Here is a 19,799-nt window from a genome sequence, read left to right on the forward strand (position 1 = left end):
AGATAAAATTGTTAAAATCCTTCTTTCAATGAATCCTAAATATTTAATTAACACTCACGATTTTGGTGAACTACCAAATACCTCCAAATTGTCTTACAATCAGTAACAGACTGTTGTTTGTACCAGCCACCCTTTGGAAACATCGAGGCCACGTGAAAAAGAAGTATAATGTCAAAGCTCCATCTTCTGAAGTACCCAAGTTCGTTTCGGAGAATGAGCCAAAAATAGAGGACAAACACATGCAGGTGGCTGTCCTCATCTTGCCAGAACACTTCTGCTTTGGAGCGCACCTCAACCCACGCTTTCTTTTCCCTCATTACCCCGTGTAGGCGTCACAGCACAGACCACTAGCCAAGTGTATGCCATTGGTTTTGTTGCTGCTGTTGTTTCTTTATTACCTGTTTCTTTACCTATTTATTTATTACCTATTTCTTTATTACCTGTTTCTGTCACTAGAATATAAATTCCACGAGAGCAAAAATTTCACCTGACTCATTCATGAGGACACTCCCAGTGCCTAGACAATGCCTGGAACCCAGGAGATACTCCATCAACTTTTATAGAAGAAATGACTAAAAACCACTGTCCTTCAATTACTAATAAACAATGTTTGCTTTGGTCTCTGTTTGTTAATTTTATATTTTTCTATCTTTCAATCACAGTTTTGGATTTTATTCAAATATCTTGATTTTTTTTTTTTTTTTTGCTTCATCTTCCACTAGATAATTCCTGGGTTTGTCTTATAACTCAGAGTGGAAACTTTCGTAATAACTCTGACACTATTTCAGACTCTAAGTAAATTGCTTCTTCCTATAATGCATCTGCTTCTCACTTTCATTAGCTGCAGTAATATTCTAATCACTCCGTGCTGCAGTCTCAAAGAAAGGAAGAGAGAGAGTTCCAGAAAACAGTTGTTTTTCCCTTCCTTATAGAGAAGCACTTGAGATCAAAGGTGCTATAAAATAAACTCTCAATGGCATACACACCCAAACTCCAACCTTTTTAAATGTTCTGCAGAGCAGCAAGGGTATTTCTGGGAATATGTGAGAAGGAGAGCCCAAGGAAATCTCATAACACTCCCAGGTCCGATTTCATAGACAACACTTGGGCAGAATCGAAAATGGAACAGATTGTGGGAAGGCAGAAAGGCTTCCACAGATATGGGTTGAGTGACAGGAAATACATCAATCAACACACTCAATACTCAGGTACAGTTGGAAACAATTGATGGCTGCATTCTGTTTCCCAATGGAATCTTGGGCAACTCAATTAACCTCTTTCTGCCACATTCTCATCACTTATAAATTGAGTACAACAATCTATCTAGCAGAGATTGCAAAGGGATTTGGTAATAAATGGGAGTAGACAGATGTATGTGTGATACCTGATAATATTATGTTAACTAGCATGAAATCATGGGGCTACTAGGATCAAGGGGTCATTCCAGTCCTTTCATGGGGGAACATATAATTAAACCATTCCAGAAGGATTAAATTCTAATTTTTTTAAAAAGTATCTGTACAAAAGGATTCCCAGAAAACACCCCCGTTTCAAGATGCTTTTTTAAAATCTAAACTGTCCCAAATCTACAGCCTTAGTGTGCTGTGTTTCTGCTCCTTGAGCAATCACAATACGGTAGCATCCTGCTTTAGAGTGTGGATATTGGAGTTAAACTGACTTATGTTCCCACCCTGTGCTGGCTGCATGACTTTGAGCAAGTTACAACCTTAACATCCTCCAGCCTGTTCTTTTCTAGTTGTCCCATTGTCTCATAAGGTTGATATCAGGACTGAGTGAAAAAGCAAGTAAGGTACTTTTTACAGTTCCTGGCTCATGGTGTAGTTATCAAATCAACAGTAACATTATTATCTGGATGAATAACCTTGGTCACTTTAATTTTAATTTTACAACATAACTTTAAAAGTGTTAAACATTTCAAATTTAAAATAGTATTCAAAATTGTAGAAAGGAACCAATTACATGGATTAGACTGGGAAGATTTCTTCTCAATCTCTCTTGGGCTCGGAGGGGAAGGCTGTGTGATGTGTGCCTTCGGAAGGCACTGGGACTCTCAGCAGCAACAAAAATTCCCGCATTTCACAAGTGACTATGGAAACAGAGCCAGGGGAGTTTAAGGGACCACAGTTGAGTTTGGACAATGTATATCTGGGCAGAAACAAGGATATCTGGAGAATACTGACCCTTGCCCAATTTTTAGGCACTGTGTAAACCACCTAGGATCAGGAAATTACCTCTATAATATTCCTAAATACCTGAGCATATGGACTAAAATTTATATCAATTGAGCATGGGGGCTTTACAATTTCCCAAGCCCTTTCACACTCCTAACCTTCTTCAGTCCTGGCAAAAAGTCTGTGTGAAAGAGAATCATCCCTGTTCTAATGCAGTGACTGCAAAGGCTCAGAGAGCTTAATAGTCTGGCCTGGGGATTCTGTATTCCAATTCTACATACTTCTTACTATGCCGTATGACTCACTGCATACAAAATCTTTTAACTTAACCTTGAAATCCAGCATTTCCATGTGAGGGTGTATTCTATGTAAATTGGAAGCCACTTTAACAAGTGGGCCTGTAGTATATAAAATCGAATATGCAGCATGCTTACAGTAATGTTGCAAATATAAAAACTCAAAGCTATGTATAGAAAAAAATCTCAGATATATTACAGCAAAATAGCAAAGGCAATTGGCTTTAAGTGTTAAGTGGTGGGCAGATTATTTTTCTACTTTTTTCTACATTCAAAATTTCCTTTAATAAACATGTTATGTTTACAACAAGAAATATCAGTAATGGATTTTTTTTTTCAGGTAGCTTGAGAGTTAAATAATTTGCTCAACAGCAAGGCAGCTTCTTTTAGGAGCAGAGAGGGGCCTGCTACCCTTACTTCCCCCAAAATTAGACACACACACACACACACACACACACACACACACACACATATCCTTCATCTCCTCAACCACCCACAGATGGCCTGGCTACTAAGTCAAATAATTCAGGATGGCATCAATTTTCTATAGATGATATGCTAAGGCAATGGCAGGAATCACTGCTAAACTTTGACAGAATCCAGATCTTGCCCTGAATGGATTAATTCATATTTAGAGTAGCAAATGAGAAAAAATAATAAATTATTATTCTTATAATGAGCACTGGGTCTTTCTTAACTACTCATACTAGTCTCTGAAAGAATTCCTGAGAATTCCTGAGAGTTCAGAAGTCTGGAACTTCTGAGAGTATGACTTTGGGGACAGTGGGGTAAAAGGAACTAGCTCTTTCAGAACATCTATTATTCACAATGGGAATAAGGACATTAGGGGGCTATTCTTTTGCATGTAAGTCTTCTGCTCCACCACTCTTTTGTGAAAACAAAGGTCTTCCTGGCTGTGGTTCCACCTCACAGCCAGGATCTCTCAAGAAGTTAGGCCTGGAAGCCACCCAACATTTTCTCAAATCACGACTACTCACCTTCACACAGCCCTGTGTTCTCCAAGTAAAATTGGGTTCTACACTGGGATAGACATTCACCAGAGGTGATGTTTGCCCCAGACAGCTGCTCAACTTGCAGTGCTTCCTCTGGCTTCTTACACTGGGTACAGTGAGAGCGCTCTGGACCCACACAAGTCAGACAAGAAGAATGACAGGCTGCCAATAGAAATAAAATGCAGAGAACAATCCAAGGATCATATATATGTTACGACCAAGGGGAATCTATCATTAAATCAAAACCACTTACAAAAGTTCACCAGAAACATCCTGTCAGAATATTGTTTTTCTAGTGTTCTATACAAAGCATGAGTGATAATAATAATATCTGTGAAGGGGCAAAGTGAGGGTGATGTTAACTAGTTACGTCTCTCAGGTCCTATTAGGGCTGCCTGGCTAGATCATTTAAAAAAAAAAAGTAAACTGGACAATATCTACCCAAAGCTATGCACAGAAAAACACATTTACAGAATGACAGCTTAACAGTATGTCCTCAGCTTTTGTTGAAGACTTTTAAGAAGCATGAATAGAAAAGCTATTATTGTAGTTTTTGCAAAAATCATCATTGCGTCATTGTCCATTATGTCATCCATCACCCACTATTTAGGGGTCCAGATAATAAATTCCTCTTAGAATTTATGTCAGGAAAGGCTGCTTTTCAAAACAAGGAAGAGGTCTCTTTTGAGCAGCACCAAGAATTTCACAATCCATCAGTTTCTTGTTTTCCCTGGCTATTGGTGAAAATCAGAACCAAATACAGTACTTAAATTATCTCATGCCCACGTTTCAATGCAATTAATTCTCTTTTAAAAGACTCACTATATTTTCCTTCTCAGAATATTTATTGCAGTTGCCTGTTTTAAACACGTTTTTCTTCTAACTATTCTCAAACTTTTTTCTAAGGTGTCCTACATATAAATAAATATAAATTAATTTCACTTAATTAAAGTGAATGTCCTAGTTTCAAAAGGCTCAAATGTACTGCCCTCCCAATAAGCCCAAAGCCTTTTTTGGCAAACAGCTATGTAAGATTTTCCATTTTACTCAGCCTAGAGGCATTGCTAGTGACTCTCAGTTTGCTCAGCAATATCATTAACAAAAAAGAGGTTCTTCAGGGAAAAAGAAAATGAAGACTAAGAAAAACATTAGCAATGCTAGGAAAATAGAAAAAAGAGAAAATAAGAGTGTTTTTTGTTTTAATGTACAGAAAAGAAAAACAACATTCCTCTCAAAGAAAGCCAGAAAAATCATAAACTTTTGGTGTCTTCACATATATTCAGATGTGATCTTTCAGATTATCTCGTGAAATGGAAAAAAGCATATAATGTATGCATAGCCATAGAAGATATACCAGAGGAAAAGTTGTACTGAAAAGTAACTGAAATCGATATCTTTGTGACGGGAAAGGCTCTTAAGCATAATGATGACACCAACGATACCTTTGCAGACCCTATGGTCAGGGTAGAAGCTCTCTCCACAGGTGGGCAGACAGTAGCCTTGGCGCAGAGCCTGGGGGTGGGCGCAGGCTGTACACTGAGAGGCCCTTGGTCCAGAGCAGCTGGCACATGAGTTATGACAAACTGAGGAAGAGAATGAGAGGGAAACACAAAGGGACTGAGGTGACCAAAGAGCTCACTTCTTGACTGGGCTCCTAATGGGCTAGGAAGCCCCCTCCTCTATCACCCTCAATCTCCCTTCAGTTCTCACACCAAATCAAGCGAAAAGATGTGTCAGGAGGTGATTATAATTCCCAGAACTGCCCACATTGCCCTTTCTCCATCTTTTATCCATGTTCTATTATTTATTAGCTACCCTTTATTTAGTGTTTGTATTAAACGTTTTACATGCATCGTCACTTTTATCTTCATAGCAACATTATGAGGTAGGTATTATTAACCTCATTTTATAGATGAACAAAAGTGAGGTCTTGGGAAGTTAAAAAATTTACTTAAGATCCGAGAGCTAATTAGTAGCAGGGCTGGGATTTAGCCCTGAGTCTGTCTGAACATAAAACTCCTTACTTGAATAAAAATGAATAGAAAGTTCATAGGTCTGAGTGTTGGGAGCACTGGAATTTTGACCGGCTTATCCGCTAATTTATCTATGACTCTCGCCAAGTGTAGGTCTCTCCAAGCCTAGTTTCCTCAGCTACACACAGTAAGAGTTTGGACTAAATAATCATTTAAGGTTCTTCTAGCTTGGACATTCTGGGATTCTAAGTAAGAATAACATTTAAGAATCTGACCATTACATATGACAATGTCAGACACACATATCCCCTGCTTTGGTCCTGGGTGGTAACAGTGGGACATCTCTGACTCCGAGAGATATATGGTACCATAGCCTGTCCTAAAGGACAGGGGATACTGGAAGAAGGTTCCAAAAGACAAGAGTCAGGAGCTGGGAGAGGGGAGTGTAGAGATAGAATGAGACCCTTAGGGGCAGAATGCTGAAGAAAAGAGACCAACACTGGATAAGTACCGAGGTTGGCAGACAAAGGGAAAATTGATAAGAGATTGAGGGACAGGTCTGAATATCTGTCATCAAAATACACTAGGTAGAAGTGAGGATGTAAGGAGGGGCAATCAAGTTGTTCTAGGCAGCAATTAGTTCCCAGCATTGCCCATAAGGAAAGCTACAAGTCAAGCACATATAAGTTAAAATTAACAAAGTCTCAAATGGGAACGTTTGATAGTTTAAGTTGTGTAAGTCTGAAAGAAACAATATATAAATAGCACATAAGACCAAATTTTCAATAGATACAGACTTGTTTGATATTATATTTGTGATGTGTTATAGTTGTCAATACATGTGTTTATAGATGAGGAATGACTCTGTAATACCTACAGCCTAAGTTGGTGATGGTTTATAAGTACATACAGACTGTATGAAGATCTTAAAGATGTTCTTGGCATTTCAAAAAGACAAAATGATCTCTAATGATGACTGATGTGCATAAGTCTTTTATTTAATCACTCTAGTTCCTCAGCATCCACCCATATCTCCAATTCCCATACCAAATACATAGGTTCTATAATGAAAAAGCTATTCCTTTTAATTTGGTATTTTCCCAACATATACACAAATTCCCAAGTGAGCAGCATAAAGCTGCTCATAAAGCAGCATAAAAATGTTGATGGTGACCCATGTCTTACCTTTGCATCTGCCAGTGGCATCAGCGTAGTACCCACCAGGGCATTCAGAAATGCACTTGCCATCGTGCAACACTGTCTTTTCAGTACAGGTAAGACATCGCGGACTACTGGAGCCACAACTCTTACAGGATTGGTCACAAGCTAAGGGGAAGGAAAACTCATCAGAGAAAGTCAATAGCTAGCCAAGAGAGCAAAGAAGTCTATTTTTTACAACGTCCACAGTTGGTATCGACAGAGTAATCTCATTCTCTGGCTGTTCAGCTGAGTTCTGTCTCCTTGATTCCAACATTTCAAAGGATTCTGCACTTTCTGGTTTCACAGTTGAAGAACCAAAGAATTATTCATCACTAAGCATAACAAATACTCTGAGGCACACTCCCCAGTGTATCCAATTTAATAAGGGATTTAAAGTTTAAATGGCCTTAAAGGTAGAGTTGCCAAGTTTACCAAATAAAAAATACTAGATGCCCAAATAAGTTTAAATTTCAGATAAATAATGAATAATTATTTAGTTTAAATTTGTCTCAAATATTTCATCCTTTATCCGGCTACCCTAGTTGGACAGAGAATTCAGAAACTCAGAGGTCTACTAAGCAAAACCATGATACAAAAATTATGTTGAGTGGGTGGCTCCATAGTGTAGTGGTTAGCACGTCTGCTTTACACATAGAAGGTCCTGGGTTTGTACCCAGGTGGAGCCATGGGCCAGGCCCTGGTGGCACCAGACCCCGGGTGAGCCAGGCCCCAAGTGCACGCCACAAGCGCATGGGAGGAAACGCACTGCCTTCAGAGATCCATTTCTTAAAAGGGAGACAGCAACATCCATAGGTCAGGGGTGGAAGTGGGGAGGGGGGGAATTAAAGAGGGGGAAAAAGAATTATGCTGAAATTGTTGAACGTCACACAATCTTCCAGGGTCTACTCATTCACTTAGTCACTCATTTAGCGCCCAAAACATTTCTTAAGCTCTGTGCCAGGTACTGTGTCAAATTAACTTGGTCTTTGCTTTAAGGGGCTTATGAATCTAATGGAGGGAAAGAAACATGTATAATATTGGAAATATTACAGTTACCACTCAGATTGGTTCACATAGGTACAATGAAAATTCCAAAATATGTGTGACGGGTAGGAGGTATAAAAGGTCAAGAAAGGATTCATATAAGAAGCGATCCTTGAACATTGCCTTGGGAAGTGAGTCAGAGCATGCCTTGCAGATGGGAATGTAATCCTGGTTGAAGCAGTGAGGCAAGGAAAGGCCAAGAGTCTGGCAAAAGCCTGGGCTGTCCAGGGAAAGAACAGCTCCACTTAGCTGGACAGGGCCAGATCATATAAATCTATAAGCCAGACTCTAAAGTCTAGATTCTCATCCTGTGAAAGGAGCCCCTGCCAAGTTTTAAACACAATAGAGACACAGCCATGTTTGGGTATAAGATCACTTTGGCTTTAGTTTGGAAGATAGTTTGGAGGGATGAGGAAGGAGAGTTGGGGGCCTAGTTGTAAGACCATGGAAATGCTCACAGAATATGATCAAGGGTTGAATCAAGGCTGTGGAGGAGATGATAGATTTGACATCTACGTAGGAGAAAGTATCTCAGATGGCTTCCAGGGGTCTGACTTGGAGGATAGGTGATGTCATGCACAGAATGTAAGAAGGAGAGAGTAGGTATGGGGGGCTATGAACAATTTTAGATAGGTGCAGACCAGTAAATAGCCTGATTTATAATTCCAGAACTCAAGGGAGAGGCCTGGGGGTCATCACATATAGGTGGTTGTTGAAATCAGAAATTAGTTGATTTATTCAGAAAAGCATGAAAGATAAGACAGTAGTAGTTAAGGATCTGGAGAGCATCAACATTTAATGAAAAATGAAAAACTAGCAAAGGTGACTAAGAAGAAATGATACAAAGATAGGACAGAAAGTATGGTGGCTGAGAAGCCAAGGGAGAAAAAAAAAATTTCAAGAAGGAAGTCATTATCCGTGAAGCAAGGACCAATACAGTTTGAACATGGCTCACCACACTTAGAAATTGAAATATGGGTCACCTGTACCACTACCACTTCAGTGGAGTCATTGGACAGAATGAGAGTGAAGGCCATGATTATTAACTGTTCCTTTAAAGGCTTCTGGCTATAAATAAAAGGGGACAGAGAGAAAAATAATTAAAAAGGTGAGGGGATGTTTTGCCCTTCCAATATTGTAAAAGCTCAAGGCAAGTATAGATCCTGGGAAAGATTTTTTAAAAGAGGAGAGTCTGAAAATTTGTTGAAAGAATGCCTAAGAGAAAAGGAGGATGCCCATTCAAAAGTACAGAAGAAGAAATCAGCTTTGAACAGACCAGAGAAAGCCCTGCCCTCCTTTTCTGAGTGTGAAGGAAGGGAGGTGAGGGTGAATGCAGCTGCAGGAAAGTCTATGACTCCATCTACTCTATACTCATTGGCTAAATTCTTTATGTTATTTATTTATTTTTGTTGTCTTATTTTCCTTTTTATTTATTTATTTTTTGTTTATTGTTTCAATTTTTTATTAAGTTTATTGGGATAACATTGGTTAATACGATTATATAATTTTCAGGTGTACATTACAATTTGACATCTGCACATTCTATTGTGTGTTTACCACCCAAAGGCCAGTTTCCTTCAGCTACCATATATTTGATCCCCTTCCCACTTCACCCTCCTCCTATATTTGACCCCCTTTACCTCGTCTATCTCCCCCCTCCTCCCTCACTCTCTACCCTCTGGTAACCACTAGTCCATTATCCATGTCTATGAGTCTCTGTTTGTTTGGGTTAAATTCTTTAAAAACTTGCAAGATAAACCTTATTCTCACTATCAGAGAATCAATGCTGAGATTTATTCTGTCTGTTCTCTTAATCCACCTATACCATGCTAACCTCCTGAAAATATTTCAAAAATGTAAGAAAAAAGATGCAAAAGATGAGGCCAAATGTTCCATCCTGAATACTGGAGAACTTGGCACCTCTCTAGAAGCAAATATGTAAGGCAAGATAATCTTCAGTAAATGAGCAAAGGCAATGCCTTTCATATCAAAGAAAAAGAAGATCACCCCCTCAATTCATAACTAGAACAAAGAAGCAAAATAAATCTAAAAAGTATCTTTCTTTCCACCCTCCATAGAAATTTCTAAATTTTCAGTTCTAGAACTGCATCTCAATAGAACTGAATAATCTGCAAGCTAAGTACATTTTCCCAGAAATAAACAGCAGAAATTTTTAAAAATATAGAATTAACAGTAAAAACATTATAAATCAAACATTTTAAGACACACCTAAAGTAATACTTGAGAGTATAATTTGTAAATTTAAATTATTAGGAAGTCATTTTTTCCAAAACTAGCTTATAACTTCAATAAAATATTAATAAAAATTCCAGCTAAATTTTATTGGAAATTCAATAAACATATTCTAAAGTCTATGAACAGCTTAGTTAACTTTGAAAACAAAGATGAATATTATTCAGCCATAAGAAAAGATGAAATACTGCCATTTGCGACAACATAGATGGATCTTGAGATTATCATGCTAAACGAAATAAGTCAGACAGAAAATGTTGAGAACCATATGATTTCACTCATACGTGGGATATATTACTGAAAGCAACAAACAAACAAGATGACAAATAGAGATTCATGAACATAGAGAACAGTTTAGTGGTTACCAGAGGGAAGGGGAGAGCAAGCGGGGGGCAGGTAGATAAAGATAAAGGGGGTCAAATATACGGCAACAGAAGGTAATTTAACTTTGGGTGGTGAACACAACACAATATATATATGATGTATTATTGAATTGTACACATGAAACATATAATTTTATTAACCAATATCACCCCCAATAAATTTAATTTAAAAAAAAGAAAACAAAGTTGAAAGGGAGAATTTGCCCAATCAGATATTGAGACATATTGTAAACGAATATAAATTAATGAAAATACAAAACAAAATAATTTGTACTAAGGTACAAAAACAGATATTTAGAATACTAAAATAGTTCGGAGACACATCTATGTGCATATGGAAACAATATACAATAAAGATCAACGGAGAATATTAGATTGAATTATAGATGATGTTGGGAAAACTGAATCATGAAATAGAGAAAAATAAAGCTGGACCCCTACTTAAACCCATATCTATATGTGGACTCTAGATGGCTCAATGATCTAAGTTAAAACTGTCAGGTTAATAGAAGAAAAATGTAGGATAATTTCTTTGTAACCTTGAGCAGAACAATAAGATAATTCAAGTTCAAAAACAACAGAATTCTTCTTAAAAATTCAAAAGGAAAATGTTAAGGTAAAAAATGATGAATTTTTTGTTCAACAAAGAGCACCACAACAGAAGTTAAAAGATAAGAAAACAGGAAAATACTTTCATATTTAAGACTGACAAGAGTTAATATCTGTAACATACAAGGAACTCCATAAATCAACAATCAAAAGGTAGCAAGGCCAATAAATCAAGGGGAAAAACACATTAAAAAGAAATTTATGAAAGAAGAAACACAAAAGATATTCTCAAGCTCATTAATAATCAGAAGAATGCAAATTAAAATGGGATATCTCTGTATACCTATTGACCAGAAAAAAAAAACTAAAGATTGAAAAGGCCAAATGGTGATGAGGATGCAGAAATGAGAGAGCCTCATGCTTTGGAGTGTGGATTTTGGTGAGCTACCTGGTGTGCTTAGTCAAACAGAGAATATGCAGATCAAGAGAACAACAATTCTGCTCCTAGGTTATCCATCCCAGGGAACCTCCTACATGAGCTCATAAAGGCGCATATTCGAGGCTGTTCTAGTGATGGCGTGTGGATAGAAGGAACCCAGGTTAAATTCTTTCAACCAGGGCATACCACCATCACTGGGAGAGCGGATATGTGAGCGGTGGTGGATACAGACCAGGGAGAAGTATGCAGCAGTGAGAAGCAAAAGGCTAGATGATACAGTAACATGGGTGAATCTAAAAAACATGATGCTGAGAGAAAAACGGAACGACATGACTGGTATAATATGATATCATTTAATGAAATTATATATAGAGTTGACTGTGTATATATATGTGTGTATATATGTATATAAATTATATACATATACAGTTGTTATATATATGTATTATACACATATGTGTGTGTGTGTGTGTGTGTACACACACACAATTGACCCTTGTTTGTGTATCAACCCCCTCTGCAGTCAAAAATCTGCATATCACTGTCAACTTCCCCAAAACTTAACTACCCTCAGCATCCATGGGGGATTGGTTCCACAACCCCTACAGATACCCAAATCCTAGGATGCTCACGTCCCCGATGTACACTAGCGTAGATCAATGCATACACTTAGTCCTCCACATCAGTGGACTTCCAACCATGGATCAAAAACAGTACAGGTATTTATTTTTAAAAATCTGCTTATAAGTGGACCCACACAGTTCTAACCTGTGTTGTTCAAGGGTCACTGTACTTGAAACAGGAATATCCAGTTTATGAAAGCTCATAAAAACAAAAAGATAAAAAAATGAAGATAGTTTCCTAATCAGGGAAGGGAAATGAGGATAAAAGGAAGGAAGGAAAGAGAAAAAACGGAGAGAGGAGAGGAGGAAGGAAGAGAGAATGGCTAACAGAAACCTCTGAACTTGCTTTGACATATAATGCTAGCTGGAGTCAGAAAAGCCTTCTTATTAGCACAAGTACTTAAATAACTAAAGAATGAGGAGGTTTTGTCCTTTGAGTTTCCCCCACCTTTTATATCTAATATTTGTAAAACTCAAAGCACGTACCACAGAAAAAATTTGGTTACTGTAAGTTCTTTCAACTAGGGCATACCACCATTTATAACAGGTTATGCTGGATTTTTCTCAGCACTTGACTTTGAGATTTTTACAGATATGGGCTGCTTGGTTATAAATTATTAAACTAATACCAGTTGGTCTTTATCCTGAATAGCACTAATCTGAATTGGAAATGAGTCAGCATTATCAGCATCAACCGTCTTAATTAACATTCTGATACCAATCAGGGACTTGGTTCACCGTTGTTTTAGAAAATATTATTTGAACATTTCTAAAGGCATTTGATACAAACTTAGAGAACTCTAACAATTTTATGGAAAGTGTTTAAACTCCAGTCTTGTCTATCAAAAGGTCCATTGGTCAATGCCAGTGGTATCACAAAATCCCTCATTGTGCTAAGCACAGGGTGTGAGTTCAGTAATTACTTATTGATCAACTGATCGGTTGGCTGACTGTCAGCAATGGTCCATCCTCCTGTTAGAAGTTTTCTTTCTGATGCTTTGTTTCAAAATGTGTACAGATAGTATTTCAGATGTATACTCTCTCCCAAAGCCACTTGTTAAGCAGTCTTTTTTTTTTAAAACTCCTACAGTCCACAGCAGCTCTGGCTTTCTTTCCTCAACCTTGGAGTCCAAGTAGGTTCCCACCTCTCACTTCCTCCAGGTTCACACTAAGCATCCCTCCTTTTATATACATACTTCCCCAGCAGAAGGTGCTTCCTCAATCCAGATAATATCTTCTCCATAGCAGGTCAGTGTCACCGCTCCTTGTCAGTGACAGTAGACAGCCTTCTTGGGGACTTAACTGGTAAATATCTTTAGGCCCTTGGATTAGTGCAAATTTGACATCTCCTGACCTTTAGAGAATAAATCTGGCTAAATTGAGCAGGATAGTGATGCTAGCAGAAAAAGATTAAAATGCTCAAGCTAATGACAGCCTGGAATTTCCTTCCTTGTTCTCTCCTAAATCCACACAATTTTCACCTGTGACTTGTCCATATCAAGTGAGATTTTTCACACCAACTATGCTGATGGAATTCTGCACAGCTTTAAGCAAGCAGCTGCCAAGAGCTATCTCGCTTCCCTAAAGCAAGTGGGTTTGTCAACTCTCAAAAATTATCTCATTGTTGCTATTGCCTTGTTGAGTAAATAAAATGAGAACAATAACTTAAGAAAGTTTTATGGACTGCACATTTTCATTAATTTAGTAGACTTAAGTTTGTTTGTTTTTTTAAGTCATCTGGTCTTTCTATAGGTATGACCATCACAACAAACTCAATCATTCACTGTCAGGTGGCTACCCGTCAACTTGGCAACGTCCACAGGGGCAGCTGAACAACCTACAGAATGACAGGAGGCTGGGAGGAAACAGGAGAAGAGGAAGAGGGGAAAGAAAAACGGAAGAGAGGGAAAAATAGGCAGAGGTGCATAAGGGGACATCACATTACAGAGCAGTAGAGTGCTTAGGAGGAGGTTAAGGTCTAGAGCTAGAAGACTAAGGCTTATGCCCAACTCTGCTCCTTACGTGATTTTAGGCAAGTTTTTTAACCTCTCTGTTTCTTCATCAGGAAAATGAAGATGATGATGATAACTATCTCAAAAGATTGTTGTGAGGATTAAATACCAAACACTTACATAGCACTTACTGTGTACCAGGCACTGTGCCAAATGCCTCTCACCAGCCTTCTGACTTGGGTGTGTATTAGTTTCCCATTGCTGTTGTAATAAATTACCACAAACTCAGTGGTTTAAAACAACATATATTTGTTATCTTCCAGCTCTAGATGTCAGAATTCCTAAAATCAAGGTGCCAGCAAAGCTGTATTTCTTCTGAAAGCTCTAGGGGTTGGTCCATTTCCTTGTCTTTCCCAGGTTCTAGAGACCGCCCGCAAGCTCATGGACCCCTCCTGGCATCACTCTGACCTCTACTTCCATCTCATCTTTGTTTCTGACTCCCATCCTCATGCTTCCCTCATGTAGGGACCCTCATGATGGCATTGGCTCACCCGGCTAATCCAGGATAATCTCCCATCTCAAGACTCTCAATTTAATCATACCTCCAAAATCCGTTTTGCCATCTAAGGCAGCATATTCACAGGTTCTGGCGATTAGAATACAGACATCTTTGAGAGGCTTTTAATTCTGTCTACCACAGGCACTACAGTATCCCCAACTATTAAATGGGAAACTGACGCACGGATAAATTAAGCAACTTGCTCAAGGTCATGCTTTTCCCACCATACATTCCTGCCTCTCAGTGGGTTCATGTTTATGAAGCACTTGGAAGTATTCCTGGCACAAGGAAACAGGAAGCTGGGTTAATGCTTATTGTTATGCAGTGATTGTTAAGGGTAGAAGAGAAAAGATCTGATTCAGCTTTAAGCCAGTGGCACCAACACCAAAGGCAGTCTGCCCTTGGCTGGCCTAAAAGTGTCTTTGTCTCCATGCATATTTGGAAGGCAGTATGGAGCCAAAGGAAAGTTTGGGATTTGGAGAAAGGCAGCCCTGCTCCTGTCCCTACAGCCATGGGTCTGAAGCAAGCAGCCCAATCCTCACTGTCTTCATTCGTAGGATGAGGCTAGGACTAGTCTGGAAGAGCACCCACCCCCTGATCTAACTAACAAGCTGCCCAGGGAGCAAGAGGTAGTATTAAAGGGGATTCCCACCAGGGGGTAAAAAAACATGTTTTGTAAACTACTAAAACACCAACAATGTTAGCAGTCACTACTCATGTATTTGTTGAGTAAAAGAAACACTGGTTATAGGAGCTATGATTTGAATTAAACAAGGGATGCTGGAAGGAGAAAAGATGCTTTGGCATGCAAAGTCTGGCACCTACCACTGCAGGTCCCCTGCTTGTTGTAAAACCCGTTGCCACAGCTACTCTCGCAGCCGCCCTCTCTCAGCACCTGAAGAGGGTCTCTGCAGGCCAGGCAGTGCTTCTCCGTGGGGCCCCAGCAGGCCGAGCAGGACTCATGGCAGACTGCAGGCAAACAGAAAGATCAGTGAACAATCTACAGTAAAAAGGACTGGTCACAGTTTTTCCTGGAAGGTTTTAGAATTTGTAGGGAGGATGCTGGCTCCTTCATCCCTAAACTGCTATGCACATATGTATGCCACAGGAGAACCCCACCCACCCCTCCAAAAAATTATTTCAGTAAATTATTGCTAAGAAAATTGGCACAGGAAATCGGAAGCTTTTGAATAATGGGAATCACCATACCCTCCTTCTGTCCTCCCCCACAGCTCTTTCCGTCCCCCTCGGTCTCTGGTTCCCACAGTAGTATCTGCTCTAAATACGTATCTTGAGCCTCACGGAGCCTGCCTGTCTCTTACACTTCAGGTTTCTAACTATACATTGTTCCTAGAACAGAGTTGTTCATTTAAGACTCCAAAATTTCCACCTCTTCCAGCATTTAATTTTTATGACTACTCTTGCTTGCTTTTCACCTTAGTACTTCTGTAAAGAGAGTCCTATTCTTAATGACTGAGTATATTCAGACTTAACTCTATGTATAGCTAATCCCACCTATTCACTTGTTAATGAATCCTAATTTTCAAAATGTTTGCTTCACAATAGAACACAATCTATTTTGAGGAGTAATTTGGCCTGACCAAAACTGTTAGGAAAAATGCCTTTGCCGATTTCAAGCCACTCGGAATTGTACTTAATTTTATTAGGTACCCTTTGGAATCAGAAGAAAGGTTGCCTGCATTGTAAATCTCAAGACCCAGTCCTCTTCTTGCTATTTTAAACTGCACAGGAAAGTTTCAGACAACTTTTCTCTCCAACAAATTTAGAGAAAATTGCAAATTGTGTTAAGTGCTAGGAAGGGCTCTTTGATAAAGATTAACAGAGATTGGGGTGGAAGGGACCAACTTTAGGTAGATCTAAAGGATAAGAAGCAGCCAGCCATGGGGAGAGCAAAGAGCAGCACAAAGTTCTTGAGAAGGGAACAAGCCTGGGTGCTCAAGGAACCGAAGGATGCTCTCTGGCTATAGTATGGTGGGGCTTGGGGGATGGGTGGGGACAGATAGGGCAGAGTGGCCTGATTCTTGACTGGAGGAGAGAAAGCAGTTCAATGAAATTTGACCTTGGAGATGTGGAAAATAATTAGAATTCTATCCTAATTGCAATATGAAATCATGAACAGACTTAAGCAGGATTGCCACAGCCCTGATTTAGATATATAAAAGCTCCCTCTGGCTGCCATGTAGAGAGGGTTTAAGAGAGTGGGTGCAGGCAAGAAGACCACTGTGGAGTCTATGCTGTGGTCCAGGTAAGAGATGACAGTGGTGGATGGGAAGCAGAGGTGGAAGAAAGTTATTTATTTTCTACTTCCCTCATGAGACCATAAACTTCATGAAGGCAAGGCCATTTCTATTCTGTTAAATCTGTCCTGAGCACACTGCTTGGTGCTCTATAGCAATCTCGTGAGTGACTTCGTTTATCTTTAACATCTCCTTCATATTTTATATGTAGTACATAAGAACCTGCTCATAGTAGGATAATCTAACACTGCATTATAACTAAAGATGTGGGTGCAAAGATCTCAGTCACAGATTTTATCCTTAACAAATGTGAAATCTGTCTGTCATTTATTTATTCAGCTACCCTTCAATTCTTGACTATAGTCATCATCTGACGTGTCTAACATTGTTCACATCTCTGCCTCATTGATACAGGAGTTGATAAAAAGTCGTTACCTAAGCAAATACATAAACAAACAAATCCAATTTCTTGTCTAAGAAAGTACACCGGGCTGATTTGTCTATCAATGTTCAGAAGCACCTACTATATGCAAGGTGCTGTGCTAGCCTGTGAGGCCTTCCTAGCTAGCCACAGGTCAGCCATGTTACCTGAATTTCGCTAGAGGAAACATTTAAATTACCCCACACTTGAGCACACTGCACTAGTGGCACTGTGCAAACTGCACTGTGGAGTATATGTGTGTGTGGCGGGGGGCGAGGCGGGGATGAGATTTGGAGCTAAAAGGCTAATGGGCTGTATCATGAATGTCTGGCAGGTCTGGGTAAGGATCTTAGATTTGATCCCCTAAGAGTTTTAATCAAGGAAGTGGAACAGATCGGTTTTGTTTTTTAGAGAGTTTATTCTACAGTGGGGAGAAAAGAAGGTAATTAACTCAAAACATCTTTAAAGGATTAAATAATCTTTGTTCAGGGGGTACAGCAGAGATAAGAAATTATAGCACAGCTCCCTAGCTCTCTTTGGGGACTGCCTGCCCCAGCTATTAAAATAGTACAAATATTTCCAAACTGGTTGGTAAATGGCTATTATCCTGACCCAGGGAACTTGGCAGACACCATGCTCCAACAAATGAAAGATCTAGTATAGGAGGGGGCCTTGGGTCCTCCTTCCTTCTGACTTACATGATCTGTGCCATACTGCTTGTTAAATATTTTTCATATTACCCCTGGCATTGCCAATCAAAAGAAGGACCAAAACATGAGTAGGATGTTCAGACTCATCACAAACTGAGCCTTACTTAACTTTTTTTGGGAGGTAGGGGGGTGGGGGGAGGCTCAATCAGAAGGACTTGGAATCCCCTACGTAACTTTTTAGGCCTGACTTCTGCTGCCTCCCTCACGCTCTCTAATTCATCAAACTGGGTACTCTAAGCATGCCGTAAGACTATCTGTAGGCTCTGAATGCCCCAAATATGATTCACCCAGCCAGCAATGGCTCTGGTCCTTCCATAGCCCCTGGAATCCTATTTAAATTTTGGAAGCCTCCTAAGTTGTCATTACAAGTTCTGCAAAACGTTGGTGCTTTGGTGAACTTTTCCAAACAAAGTTGATCACTCCTCCCTCTATGTTCCTGCAGCACTCTATACATGCCTCTCGTATGCTATTTATCCTACTGCAATAATTGCTCAGCTACAAATCAATTCCTTCAATGGAATGTAATATCCTCCAAAATAGGTGCCATGTTTTAGTCATCTTAAACCCCCAGAGTCCAGATCAATGCCCGATACACAGTCAGTAATCATTAAATGTATGTTAAATAAATGTACAGTGGATTTTTTTTATTAGCTACAGGGAATTCATCTTATTTTACCTTCTACATGGAAAACACCTAACTATAAAGTCACAGTTTGAAGATATGATAACTTAAGATAGATAAACTTGAGGCTATAAAATTTACCTAATAAATGCTGGTGTCCACATCTGCTTATGATGATGAATACCTATGCTGCATCCATACAGAGTAACCAAATGTGATGCCGGCCTTCTCTTTTTTCCATATCTACAAAATCCTGTTCCATGGCCAGGTAAGACAGCGGAAGGGATTTTAATTTCAACACAGGACTATGCTGAACTGTCATTTCTTTTCTTCTTCTTTTTTTTTTTTTTTTGAGCTGTCATTTCTTATAATATACTCTCACTGTGTTTTGCAATTGATTTCTAATTCTAACACTGAACATATGCTACTGCAGATAATCTCTTCTTGCAGGCTTATTTTACATGTGGCTTTTATTACATTTGGGTTACTATGCAAAACAAAAGGTCACTCCCTGATTTTTTACCATAATTTCTCTTAGTGATACATTTTAGATCACCAAGGGTTTGAATTGTACATTGTGAAAATTGTGGCTGCAAATTTGAAAAGAGGGCAAATAAGGGAAAGGCAACTTCTTATCTCACATGCAGTCAATAATTTATTTGGGAAAGCTCCTGACTTTATTGAAGCATAACAAGACATGTGGTGGCTTGCTGAGTAATTTATTTCAAAATGAAAAGGAATGAATTACTTTTCTTTTGACACCTATATATTGAAACCCTACTCTAACAATAAGTAACTTTTTGTATTGATAACTTTGAAACAGAAGATTGCATTTAAAAAAAAAATTAACCTATGCTTCTCTAAGAATAAAATGTGGCCTTCCAGAAAAATGTTAAAATAAGCACTATGGACCACTTCTGATTTTCCAGGACGCCTTTCCAGACCGAGGCAACGGATACAGACACCCATGGGCTCAGTCCACAGTTCAAACTGCCCTCAGGAGAAGGGGTCTAGATTCCTCACCTCTTCCATGATTTTTTGAAATAAGTTTCTCCGCCATTACCAGGCAATCAGCACACTTGATCAGCAGACTCTTTTAGTGTCATTAGTGAGAATGCAGTTCAGATTTCCAACTGCCAAGAAATTTTCACTCACAACTATACAGAAACAGCCCCAATTCCAGGCATAAGCAGGTATGCGATACACAAGGCAAATTCCTTCATTCTGTTCCTTATCCATTTTGTGGCAATTGCTAGCTTTCATTCTCATCTCACAAATGACCAGGAAGTACTTGCCAAGTTTTAAAGTATTA

The 19,799-nt window shown here is 39.1% G+C and overlaps 1 protein-coding gene across 1 annotated transcript in view; it reads right to left on the reverse strand.

The window, feature by feature from the left end:
- The window catches only part of FRAS1 (Fraser extracellular matrix complex subunit 1), a 414,255-nt gene that overhangs the window by 189,920 nt on the left and 204,536 nt on the right, over positions 1–19,799 (reverse strand). Inside the window, 4 exon segments of the mRNA XM_025043815.1 lie at positions 3,487–3,663; positions 4,944–5,084; positions 6,660–6,800; positions 15,302–15,445. Coding sequence (XP_024899583.1) covers positions 3,487–3,663; positions 4,944–5,084; positions 6,660–6,800; positions 15,302–15,445 — 603 coding nt within the window.

This window comes from Pteropus alecto, unplaced genomic scaffold (genome assembly GCF_000325575.1).
Source record: "Pteropus alecto unplaced genomic scaffold, ASM32557v1 scaffold161, whole genome shotgun sequence".
NCBI classification, from domain to species: Eukaryota; Metazoa; Chordata; class Mammalia; order Chiroptera; family Pteropodidae; genus Pteropus; species Pteropus alecto.